The sequence below is a fragment of the Anthonomus grandis genome, chromosome 7 (assembly GCF_022605725.1).
Source record: "Anthonomus grandis grandis chromosome 7, icAntGran1.3, whole genome shotgun sequence".
Taxonomy (NCBI): Eukaryota; Metazoa; Arthropoda; class Insecta; order Coleoptera; family Curculionidae; genus Anthonomus; species Anthonomus grandis.
In genome coordinates this window covers 10200251-10214407 of record NC_065552.1, presented here as the reverse complement: position 1 = coordinate 10214407, position 14157 = coordinate 10200251, and the positions used below count along the sequence as shown (strand labels likewise).

Sequence of the window (14157 nt, the reverse complement as noted above, 5' to 3'; positions counted from 1 at the left end):
TTTTTCAAAATGGTCAAACCGATAATATTTACTCAACAATTATTTTTCTTAAGTTTAATATTTTAAAATGAATTAACTTATAAATTAATTAAATTAGGTAATTTCCTTAAGCGTACTAACAAAATTTAAAGAAACTTTTAATAATAGTAAAATTCTTTGCTATAATGTGCTTATTTATTGAAATGAGCATTCCGGAAAAAAAGGTTTTTATTTATTTACGCAAAAAAACAAACTTAAGAATACAAATTTCATTTCAAGTATAAAACTTGTCTTTCATTCTCGTTAATGCATTGCCTACTATTTTCTGGAGTTCTCTATGTATGATATTCCATTATTACACTATAAGATATAATATACGGGTATAAAAAGTATATCGTATGCCACACAGTGCCATATATGTGATATTGGGATCATTTTATCAAATATTTGAGGTGTAGTAGTCGAGTTTAAAGCTAGATTTTTAAAGTTCGAAATTTTCTCCCTTTTGTAAACAAAATGGTATATGTATATGAATTTTATAGTTTAATTAATATACCTTGACCAAAATTTACCAAAAAATTGTTGAATAAACATATATTCACCGATAATAACATTATGACGTGTTGCTTGGGTATAGAACTGTAAATACTGTCTTATAAGCTACTAAAGCATCACTAGTGACGCGCCCTCACGGCGTTGGCATGCAACATCTTTAGTCAGCTGTGTTATTAATACCATCTTTGACTTACAAGTTGCAGAAAAACTTTTATAGGATTTTAATAAAAAATGTGCATTTTCAGAATGTATATATTAATCGAATTATAGAGGTTTTGGGCCTCTACAACGATAAATAAATACGTCGCTGGCAACCGACATATGCTGCGTTTTCGATTTGGATCTTTTATTAGGGATAATGTAACCTAATTTAATATAAATATGTTAGTCAAGTCATAATACTTATGCTTTTTGAAAATGGTTCATATTTTATAGGTGCTAAACTTTTCAATGCATTACCGAGATGCTGCAAGCATAAAAATTAATGAATAGTTCAGCTGTTAATGAATATTTTAAATATTAGACCAACCAAATATTGGTGCTACTGTAATAGGTATTAAACTCTTTGCTATTGCTGTTTGCTATATTATTGTGTTAGCTTGAATGGTTATTTGCTTAGGCAATTTAATTTAGTTTGGACAAATAAGGTAATATATTTACTTTACTTGAATTTAAGATCCAAACAACAACGAGTAAGTCACAAAATATAAAAACACAAGCATTTCAAAAGCATTATTAAGGTGGAGATATATTTTTTTATTAATCATGTAGCCACTAGCTTATTCTACCCGAGAAAAAATAAAGTAAATATAGATTATGGAAAACGTCGAAGATCTGAATTGAGATTTTGGATTCTATGTCTATTAACGCAGTAAGTGGTAAATACTCTTCAAATATTAGCCCAGTTGACATTTTTTACATTGTGATAAACATGTTCCATCATATATTTTGTGTATCTACAATAGGAACATGTATATCTCACTTATTTGGGATATATTTTTAAAAAATTCTCAGTTTGTATGTACGTATTATATATACAAGAAAAAAATAATATAAAAATATCTAATGGAATTTTTTTAAATATTTTAATTAATTCACTCGATGGCGACTAGGGATCGTTATTAAACATGATTTACAAAATTGGTCAAATCTTTCAAGCTTGTTTTTAATATCTGCATAATAATATACACGTTTATTTCACAAGTTTTTATCAAATAAGTTTAAACTACATCGTGACCTTCCAAAGTGCATTTGCAGCATCAATACTCGTCGCAATATTCTTTTTTAGGGCTGGTCAACTTTTAACCATGTGCTTAACATTTTTTATATTTTACTAGTTTTATTCAAGGCTGTTGGGCTTTAATGAACGGTTGCATGAACTCTGTGGTATTTTATACCAGGTTGTTTAATAAAACAAATATGTTTTTTTTAATAAATGTTATATTTACGGAAGCGATAAAGTTAATAATGTTCTATGGCATTAAAATATTATAACTTGTGTCTACTTTCCGTTAATATTTTAATGACTTGATAAGGAATTCGTAGATTAATCTACTTCTAATCAAGTGCGTCCTAAATTTACTTTTTAGTTGACCTCATTTTTACATTATCTTTGCTGAGTAATAACATCATTTAACTTTTTATTATAGCATGGAATTATACTTAAATAAACAATCTTTTACAAATAAATGTGATTTTATTAAACTTACAGGAATCCCCCATTAATTTAATATATGTGCGTTAGAAAAATAGAACGAAAGTAAAGTGTTTCAGATTATTTTTAAAAATAGATAGCACTTACTCGTATAAAAAAACACGTGGACAAAGATCAAATACCTACAGAAATTTTAAGACTATTAGCATTTTACTACCTTAAAATTCCAGTATTTACCTAAATCTGCTAGGAATTTTGTCCTTATTTCTAAAGAATAACTTAAAACGGTCTTTATTTCAAAGCCTAATGCCAAGAAAAGAGGATAATATAAGCACGATAAGCATATTGTTGGCGGTAGGGAGGCATTTTTTACTATACATATCCTTAAGATGCGAGAAATTTGCCCAATTTATATCAGTACCAATAAAACTAGACGTAAGAAAAGGATATGTATTGTGTCTCAAAGAAATGTTTAAAGAAGCACTGGTAGACATAAAGAAAAGTAATAGCTATGCAAAGGGTATCCTTGCAAACAGAAAAGTGGATTTAGTAGACATGAAAGTAGCTATTTCTTGGTACATCACTCTCTCCTGTGTTGCCAGGGGTATGGAATAGGTCTAAACATAATCATGATTATCACAAAAAACAATAAAACATAAATAGATTCACGTTAAAATAGTTTCGAACACGAATAAAAAGATATGAGTCAATGCTCCTTTGTTTATCCAAAAAAAGATTGAAGAAAAGAGAGGACTCACATAACTCAACACTCTCTATGCAAGTAGGTCATCTGTCAAAATATCGTCATTCATAAAAAGATTGAATAGTAAAAGCTCACAGTAAATGAAAGCTGATTTTCCTAATTTAGTATGGCAATAGCTCAAAGTAAACCCGCCTAAGGGCCTTGGAGAAGTCAGTATACACATTAGCATACATTTTCTTCTCCGTATCCTTAAACAGATTACTCGTATTGTATAATTAAAAAAAAAATTATATTTAAAGTTACGAAGCGTTCAAACTTTATTAAGAGCGAAAAGGATAATTAGGCTGAGTCTTATGAATTTTTTATTCTCAAATTGATGCTTTGGTAATTTATATAGGGCAAATTATATATACGTGTCTAACTAAGGAACCGATCTCGTTTGAAGTAATTTATATTTATTTTATAAAAAATATGTCATTAGGTGATTGTAGTTTGCAAAAGAAAAAAAATAGTATTTGGGATTTGACATATATTAAGATGACAAGGAGCAGCCATTTTTTCATACTTATTTTTATAGGAAACTGCAATTTTCCCTCCTATAAAAATTCCCAAACTATTATAAATTGGTAGAAAAAAATTATCGGTATTTTTGTATTTTTATACAAAATAAAACTTCTTAGGCCATTTCCAGTGTCAACTGAAAAGTAAGATGAGAATAAAAATACCTGTCATTTCGTTTATTTACTATAAAAGACTTAATTAGAGTTTGTTTACTTGTGAGTTATACGAGGACATTTCGCAGTATATTCTTGCAGTACCTTTTAATTCAAATGACTCAGTTAGAATAATGCTTTTCAAGTTAAAATTATATAATTTTTATACTTAGGACATTGAAAAACCAGAATTAGTAAACAACAACTTTGTTTCAGTTCAACATATGCTCAGGAGCAGGGAGTGTTTTGCTTACAAAAATATTCATTAATTCTCTATTGTCAAGTTTACACATATTTTCAAAAGAGCAAATTTTCAGCTATATATTGACATATATAATAATGTTATTTTAACTTATTTGTGTCAAATTTTGGACTAAAAATAAAAAGTAGAAATATTAAGTGCAGCCTATCTAAGTGCAGAAATAACATCTTCGAGCTAAAAATTAAAATTAATAATTTATTTATTCCTAAAACTGCCTATAAAAAAATTGCAATGCTAACACCGCAAGTAAATGCTCAGTGATGCGCGAAATGTCATTTTATCAAACGGCTTTGTAAATTCAGTATTTTTTGTAAATTTCCTTTTTTTGTTTAGTTTTTGCTTGAAAAAGGAACAAGGGGTCATTTCAGTGTTTCTGTGAACTAAGTGGGTGTGTTTTCTTATGATGGTAAGAATATGTGCCGTTTGTGCATGAGAAATAGACCATTCGAGCCGATCTTTTCACAAGTAAATATGAATACTGTCATAACATCACATAAATAAATAAATAATGGCTTTATTTGTACATTTCAATAGTGTACATAGGCGAAGTCTAGCCAAAGGCTAATCTACTTCAGTTCAAGTTCAAATTCTAAAGCAAAACAATCTGGAAGTAGACCTTGCTCGAAATCTTTATTAGTTATTTGATTACAAACTCTTTCATGGGGTCTACTTATCTGTCGTCAAACCTTTTCTCACATACGGAACTATCGTTTTGTGACCCTACACGCAGAAAGCAAAAATTCGAGCGCAGCTGAATAGAGTCAAAGCATCTGTAAGAATCACAGAATCTCTGTCAATGACCTAACTAGGGCCGTTGTAACTCGCTTTAACCTTCCGGCTCTGAACTTGGATTGAAGTTTGAAGCTATGAGTACTGTCTATAGGCTTTATATCTTTGGTGAGCAAGCCATACGGGAATGATATCTCTTTCTGATAAGTGAATGACCAAACAGTAAAAGCTCTTTATTCGCAATTCCTTCATTCGCGTTGTCACTATTCGGAGATTAAAAAAATGCGACCCAATTCCTATATTCGCGGCTAAAAATTTCTTTATTCGCGGATCGAATCAGTACGTCGGTGCATATATATTGATAAAAAGGATGTAAATGGGTATTCAACAAAATATCCTTCGCAAACGCATCGTCAAATGAACTAATAAAAAAGTAAAATTGACCTTAGTACAACTATACCCAAATTATATTGTTAAATGATATCGCCGCCGTATTGGTTCCTTTGACACAGGCCGCTCTGACTACAGGAAATGTCGAAGAATCTGTGCAAATTCAAACTTTGACTGCAAACATAGCCGAAATTGCGAATGAAAAAGGACGAGATGGGTTCGAACAGATAGAATCAAGTGACATTCATACGTTGCTTGAATCACAAGATGAAGATTTGACTGAAAAGGATTTGGAGGTAATGTTAAATTCGCAGCCTATTGAAGAAGAGGCTTCAAAAAGCACTGGAAACGTGACATTTAATCCAAAAAATCTTAGCGAAGGTTTAAGAATGGCAAATGAGCTTTGTGATTTTTTTATGAAAATTGATCCATCTATGGAACGAAATTTTTTTTTAAGAGGCAAATTGCTAATGCTATGAATTGAAGAAGCTTTTAAAAAATGCCAAGCAAGAAAAAATTACAAATTTCCTCAAGCCATTGCCGAAGCTTGAAGGTATTAATTAATCAATATGGTCAAAAACTTCAATTAAATTAATTTTTTTATATATGTATGTATGTACTTATTTGTTATTTTGTCACCTAGGAACGTATTCCCTATAATCCCATATAAATTACCATTCCATATTCACGGATTCTTTATTCGCGGCTTATTTACGGAACGTATACCCCGCGAATAAAGAGCTTTTACTGTATTGGACCAGCGACTGTACGTTACAAGAGTTTCAAGACTGATATTGTAGGCAGAAAGTAAAGGCAGGACTAGGACTGGGATCTATGAAACTGTCAGTAGGTCTCGAACCTATGATCAACATAGCAGAATGTGTAGCTGTCAGATTAATAAATAGAATGCCGTTAGTATTGGGAGGAGCAGAAAACTACAGACGACGTCGTCTGGGAGTGCCCAGCATTGACCCCATATTTAAATAATTGAGCAACATTTCCATTTTGCCCCACGTCATAATATTTCTCAAAATAGCGGATCTAATAAAGTTTTTGAAGAACTTCAGCAGCCAACACAACAGCCCTTTTGATATATATCAGAAATTTTTGATAGTAATCATGAAAATAATAGGGAGAATAAAAATTAAAAATCAATTTATTATCATAAATAAAAGACATTGAGGTTAACAACTCTAGCAATATTTTTGCTTTATTTCTCTTGACAAATCCTACTAACGAACGATTATTCATTCTTTTGTGATTTTTATTATATTACGATTACTTTTATAACTTAATACAACATAGCATTATTAATAAAAATAATAATAATAATAATAGTTTTAATAATACGAATTAAATAAATTAAACTTATTGTATTAAATAATCCGCGAAACATCTATTTTTAACGGTTTCCAAAACAGTAATAAATAAAGCACTAAAATGCTTTGATGGTTAAAAAGGTTTTAATATTTTATTACTGGAGATTAGATTCAAGGGTAAAATGCGTACAGTTATTGTATGAATTATGATTACTATAATATGATAATTACGCATATTTTATGTTATTTTTAAATAAATTAAGCAATTTGCACCAACGTTTATGAATGACTATATTAGTAGCCACAAAAAAATAAAATATATTTGCGTAATTGCCACAGTATACCAAAACTGGTTTATTTAAGTGAACAAAAAATAGTTATAGTAAATACAATAGGAGTACTTAAACAGGAAATAGTTCAAACCACAAATAATTTATGATAATTAATTCATTTGTGAAATAAATTTGATCTATACGATATATAGGAAAATAGGAAACTTAATAACAATAAAAATTCTCCGATCTCTTTAATTTTTAATTTCATACATTTTTTCGAATTTAAGGACGGTCTAGATTCGAATTTTGATGTAAACTGACAGTTGTTATTAACAATAATATCATAATATAAAATATTCAATACAGAATCGACAAAAAAATTGAAAACATATTAACGAATTGTTATTTGGAATAATGATTATTGAATTTAAAAGTAATGCTGCGGTTTTATTGTGGATACTAATAGGTACTTAATGAGTGTTAATGAGTACCTATGAAAAAAAATATAAAACTAAGAATACCAATAACAATCAATTCTTTCAATTGCCAAAAACTCAAGACAATTTAGTTTAAATAAATCATAAATTTAAAAACAATTTAAATTTCAATCTTAACTATAAATTCGGATTTTTCGCTAAAACGCGCATCCCCATGGATATTTTGTTTCAAAAAAATAAATTACCTCAAAATAAGGTTACTTTATGAAGATTTTTAAGCTCAATAATGTGAAAAAATTATTATATTAAGCTTATATTTGGAAAGGTCGAAACTTTTGGAATATGATGTAAGCTACTGGCTTATAAATTTGTTCTTATTTTTATATTTTACAAATTATGATAAATCAGCTTATTATTAGGGACTTGAGTTTTATATTGAAAACTTAAGATAAAACAAAAAAGGATTCTATAAAGTTCATGAGTTTATACTTTGTAGACCATTTTTATTTTTGTATTAAATTTATCAAAATTAAATCAATTTCCATAAATTTTACTTTATATAATTTAACCAGTTTTAATAAATTACAACCAATAAACACACAATTATATCATAACCTCAAAACTGAAATGTGATAAAAGCACGTTAAATTTTATAAATAGTTCGCAAAAAAAATAAAAAGCGTTCTTTCCAATATCCAAAACGAGTAAAACTCATATTAAGTCAATAAGAAAACGAGTCAAATTTTCCGCCGAATTTCCTTCCCTAAGACAAATACCCCTATTAAAGACAGACGCTTCCTAATGTGGTATTTCAAAACAACGACGTAGCAAGTGAGTGCACATGAATCCATGGGCGTTACCATATTTCATTTTTCAACTCTATATATATTGATCAATTCTCCAACCTGTATATATGCAAATATTAAAATTTAGTAAAATCTGCCAAATAAGTATATTAATTCATAAATTTTAACTAAAACTAAAATACCTAATATGAAGGGTACAGGGAAAAAACCAGATAGGTCACTTTTTATTGAAAATCTCGGTAGAGGCGCCATTGAATTCTTCGAATGAAGACGCTTAGTTTAGAGTACTAAAACCGGGAAACAACCACCGTAGTCTTGCGTAAATTAGTATCTAAAATATAGCCTACCGAATAAAAAGCAGCTTAGTCCAAACGTCCAGGGAAAAAACCAGCGATGTCATGTAAACAAACCGGCTGATGCAATATTCAGTTTTAAAAAACGTGCCAGTATTATTGTAACCGCAAAAGTGTGACTTCTTGTTTGTCTGTGTGATTAATAATAAACCATTATGGCTAATAGTGATTCGGAGGGATCCGTTGAGAACAAAATTATGCCTTCAAAAAAAGAAAGAAAACCGGTCGGATGTCAGAGGTCTCTAAAATGTTGAAGTTATCCACTCGAAGCTGGACACCCTTGTAATTGCTCAAGATTAAAGTGCTTTGAGGTACTTAATGAGGCGCACAGAGCAGAAATATTAAGACATTTTAATATTCTGAGCTGAAATTATTATTTAGCTGGTTTAATTACAGTCTTACCTGTCCAGCATAAAAGACTTCGTCAAAATGGGAATACTGCCAGTTTCCATGATATAAGTTATGCGTATCGAGTTCGAGTTCGCGATGGTGATATTCCGGTGCGTGCGAAAGCTTTTTGTTCCATTCATGGGATTACAAAAAATAAAATAAATTGTATAAAGAAAAGCCTCAAACAAAGTGGTGCAGCTCCTAAGGACAGACGTGGAAAGCATAGTGCAACTCATAGGAAGCTGGACGACTTAACAACAAAAGGTTTGGTATGTGACCACATCAAAAGTTTTAAGGGTCATCAGAGCCACTATAGTCTAAAAGATACAAAAAAGACCTATTTACCAGAAGAACTTACAATCAAAAAGAGGTTTAACCTCTTTAAGGAAAAGCATCTAAATGCTAAAGTCTCGTATGAAACGTACAGAACAATCTTTAATAAAGAATTCAATATTGCTTTTGGATACCCTAGAAGTGACACATGCGCAACGTGTGATAAATTAGAGAATTAACCGTAATGAACGAGTTGCAAAGAAAGGCTGACGCGTTTTATTCAAGGAAAAGGCAAGCCAAGAAAGTTGTAAAAAAAAGCAACAAAAAGAAGCCATTTGCATTGATTTTGCAAAAAATATTTCAATTCCTAAAATTGCGACTAACGACGTGTATTATAAACGCCAATTGTCTATGTACGCCTTTAATGTACATATCGTCTCTTCGACTCTTCGACTTTTTATACCTATCATGAAGGAGAGGCTAAAAAAGGATCAAACGAATTTGCATCTTTTCTTCTCCATTTTATCAATAATTATTCAGACGACGATGTTGAAGAACTGCAAATCTTCTGTGACTCTGCCGGAGGACAAAATAAAAACTTTACCATTTTTCGATTTATTCATTTTGTAGTAAACAACAAAATGCATAATCTGAATGAAATAAAAATCACATTCCCTATAAGAGGACACTTCTATTTGGAATGTGACAAAAATGTAGGATTGTGGGATTTGAAGAGCCCCTTTGAGGTCCCGGAAGAGTTCGAAGAAGTCATTAGGCATTCCCGCTCCAAACCATCGCCGTTTGTTGTAATGAGTGTGTCACAAAATATGATACTGGATTGAAAATCATTTTTAGACACAATATATTTACAAAAATGCCCATTTAAAATCCAGATTTTGAAGGAAATAGTGGCATCATCTGATCATAGCCGCCTTATCTACTACCGTTCGACATTCAATAGACCAGTTTTGTCTGGATTAATACGAAAACGTTTTGACCGAAATTCAGCTTTAAGTTATAAGAAAGTTTTAAATAAAAATGAGATGTATTAATTTTTGTAATTTTTTTACAGGTTCATTACCAATTCTTAAGTTTAACGACCTAATGAGGTTTTGCAGTCCAAAAGCCGTGACATTTTCTCAAAACCTGGCTCATCTCTAACTTACTTTATAATAATATGTTGATAAATAAACATTACAAATTCCAAAAAATTAAATTTTCTTTTTTATTTCAAAAAAAAAAGCAGCTGGTTTTTGTCGGTTTCAGGTGACATTGCTGCTTTTGTTCCTGCAAAACCCTGAGTGATGAAGATTTTTTTGCAATAAAGCCGTATTTAGTTTTTGTAAACCAAAAAACCATAGTCATAACACTTTATAATAATATTACCTTCTGTTTTATGTAAACTACGTGTTTATATTCGTTTTGGAAATAAAAATAATTGGTTTTGAACATTAAAATTTAATTTACTCTAATGTGACAAGAAATGACATCTGGTTTTTTCCCTGTACCCTTCATATCAGAGGATCTTTTGAATACGCAAAATGATTAAATTCAATATAATTCTTGTAGAAATAATTTGCTTTAAACAAATCAATATTTCTAAAAAGAATTCAATTTTCTAATAAAACATACAACCATCAATCGTTTAATAACCATCAAGGTTTAAGAACAATACTAAATATGATACATCTAAGTAAATATTAAAATTACTCACCAAATTACGTTAATGGTGAGAACAAAACATCTGCCAATTTACAATTTTATTGCCCTTTTTAGATAATTAAATCTTATTATTATAAACAACTTTAGCAATCACTTCTCCTAAACCCACATTCTGAGACTATCTAGCAATAATATTTCAAGGCACATTTAAAGAAAATTATTTAATTTATTAATTACGCAAATTCTTATAAATATTGCAAATTAATTTTTTTAGTTAGAGTTTTTTTATTTCGGATACGACGATCAATTAATCATTAATAAACATAATTTTTAAACACAGTTCAATATACTACTGGGATAATTACGAAATTTTATTAAGCCCCGTTCGACTTTTAAAAAATACAACATTGAATAGGCACAATTACATTATGACTACTAACTAATATATGATAATTTAAGGATAATTCACCATACCTTTCCATATTTATTAGTTTTTGGTGAATTTTAAACAAATTGGTACCGATATAACAACTAGTTCTTAAACAATATGTATGATTTTGATAAAGTACTGCTACCGAATATACCGGGATCAGATTGAACGTATCTTCAAGAAAGCATTCTTGACTGCGTTTAATATTCTTGCCATATTTTTTTATTTAAAGACGGTATATATTTTTTTTTATATTTATGATTAAATGTCAATAATTATAACAATTCAGGTACCGAAATGTAACTGCTCTTAGAGACATTCTCGGAGACATTTTAGTATACTTTTTTTTTGTATTAAGTATTTTTGATGATCCAATATCAGATTCATCAATAATAAAGAAGTAAATTAAGTAGTTAAAACATAAAAAACACATTCAGTTATTGAAAAAAAAAAAAAGACTGATGATCTTAATACTAACCACTAAAGGCTAATAAATATATTACCAAGATAGATTTTAAAACCCTTCTCCTTAAAATATCAACGGCTGTTTCTTCTTTGTTCAATATCACCTTACGAGGGTACTTATAACAGGATACCATATTTTAATTTATTAGAATCATCGAAAATATATCATTAGCAAAGTATCCATGTGTATACGTATATAGAGAATAATAATTATAAAATATCTAATATTTATTGTGCTACCAAAAAATCGAAATAACGAATAACTGATAATGGAGACGTCAAAATATATTATGTAAACCATGCCTTTTTCTAATAAAGTATTTTTCCAAATATGACAATCTGTAATTAATAAGCCTCCTATTTTATTTACCTGCATAAAATATTATAACTGCATTTTTTTTCACCACTTAGTGATAATTCTAATAACTATCCTTTCTGGCTACTCAATTTAATATTTATTTTCCTTATTCTCTTTTACTATTTAAGATTTCGCAAAGTCTATATATTTCAACTAATTAAAATATATAGACTTTGCTTATAGCATATTTCCTTATATTTCGGCAAAATATGACATACAGACATGTTTTTTTAGTTTACTTTAAATATAAGCATATTACGAGGCTTCTTTAAAACACACTTTCTGGCCCCATACATCAGCTTTGTACATGTCAAGCATTTGTAGGATTTTTTTTTAACAAACCTGAAATCTGAAATAATAATAATGTAATATTTCATATTCATTTTTTTTAATCAGCTCTATAAATAGATGTTCAAACCGTTATAATCCTGAAATTATTTAATTCTTTTATATCTCTTAAAATTTATATTTCAGATATAGTTTTATAAAATAAAACTGTAATACTAAAATTTTTAAGGAATGATTTAAATATTTTATAATATATTTCATAATACTAAGAACAGATCAATTTATATAAAACTTTGTGTTCTAATGGGAAACAAATTTAAAAAATATATTTATTATAAAAAAGAGATCTATTTTTAACTCTTAATACCTTATAAGTAATATTTAAGATAAGATACTCTAAGATATATATATCTAATATTTAAATATTTTTAAGAAGAATTACAAAAGATTTGTTTTTGAATCCGATAAAAAGCATTTAAAAAATGTGAAATGGGTTTTTAAGATATCTTACCCACTCTGAAATTTTCATGACTTAATAATCCCTAAACACTTCACTCGCCTTGTAATATATAGATAAGATGTATCACCAGTACCCTACGAATTTTTCAATATTTATTGCTAGTGGTTCCTCTTAATTTTTGCGTTAAATCATTTCTAAGATATTTACGTTACGCTATAACAACTATACTTCACAATCTTGATAGAAGATTATCTTTTTGTAATTGTTTGGTTTCATATACTTAAAACATTTTAGCATACTTCCGGATACTAGGCATGAAATATAATTTTTTTATATTTACCTAATTTAATAATATACTATAACAATAATAATTCACTTTTTTCGATTCCAGCGATAAATTTAATCAGAATATAATTGTAATTTTTTCACCATTAACCTATTTTTGATTACTAAAACACTCTAATAAGGCATTTTTAATAAATAAGCAATATATTAATTTTCGATTGATTAAATTTACATAAATCAGTAAAGCAACATAAAAAATACCTTTGTTTACATATAGCTTTTCTAATATTTAAGTCTCATAACATTATTTTTTTTTGTTAATGTAAAAAAAACTTACCTTTTCCACTTTTCACTCTGAGCCAAACATTTTCAAACTCAATATCCAATGCCTTTCTAACTTGCAGGGCTCCAATAAGTTTCTTATCTTCCATGATTCGTCACAACAATCAAAAACTCATCACTTAATTTATTCACGTCAAAACTCAATACCTTCCACTAATAACGGCTGGTCAACATTTGAAAGAAAATATGCCTGTACAATGATATCAAAAATTCAAGTTAGTCCTGTTGACTATAGAGAGCGAAATGCGCTCTGCAAACCGCGCGTTCGCGACTTCAATGGCTTTTTTAAGTAGCCAATCGCGTAAACGATTTACTCTGCTATCATCCTCGTTCAATGTTAACCGCATACCCGGTATTTAAATCCCGGTATACCCGGTTTTCTATCAGATTCATATAATTTATTACATAGGGTCGTCGTCGAAAAGCACGCTAGCCCCCCTATCAGCGAAATGCATTTCGACTATATCGACGTTTGGGATGAGAACCTAAATGGTAATATTCCGCTAACCTGCGAGTATCGATGATCAGCCGTGTAAAGGTTTGTTGAGTTTATAACGCCATGAAATACCCTAAACATATATTATCCTACCTGACTTTGATCCATACCTGACCTTGATAAAAAGACAATGCTTTCCATTTTTATTTTTACGCTATATAGATCAACTTAACTTGATACATTTTATTTTATTTTGATAATATAAGTGTGCGGATATATTTTGTCTATAGGTTTAGATTCCATTTAGCGTAACTACTAAGAAATGTTTGATGACATTTATTCTGTGTACAGAATTTACTTAAGTGCCTAACCGTAGTCGGGATGATATTGGCACTCAACATTTTGAAACTAATTTTGAAAGCTTATTCAAATTCAAATTCAAATGACTTCCTTCACGCAAGATGAAGACAGTGTGAACTCCAGTTTTAAAGTAGGTGCCCAAAACAAGGATCTTTTTAGCCAGCTAAAAGAGACGAACGTATGGCCGGCTGGTGCTGTAGTGGATGGACGGAGGATGGGTCCATTACCATCGT

At 29.4% G+C, this 14157-nt stretch overlaps 1 protein-coding gene across 1 annotated transcript in view; it reads right to left on the bottom strand.

Moving 5' to 3' along the window:
• Positions 1–13433, bottom strand: part of LOC126738321 (ATP-binding cassette sub-family G member 1) — a 103314-nt gene extending 89881 nt beyond the window's left edge. Inside the window, exon 1 of the mRNA XM_050443590.1 lies at positions 13124–13433. Within this exon, the coding sequence (XP_050299547.1) occupies positions 13124–13217 (94 nt within the window). The 5' untranslated portion in view covers positions 13218–13433. The remainder of the gene's footprint in view (positions 1–13123) is intronic.
• Between the last annotated feature and the right edge of the window lie 724 nt (positions 13434–14157).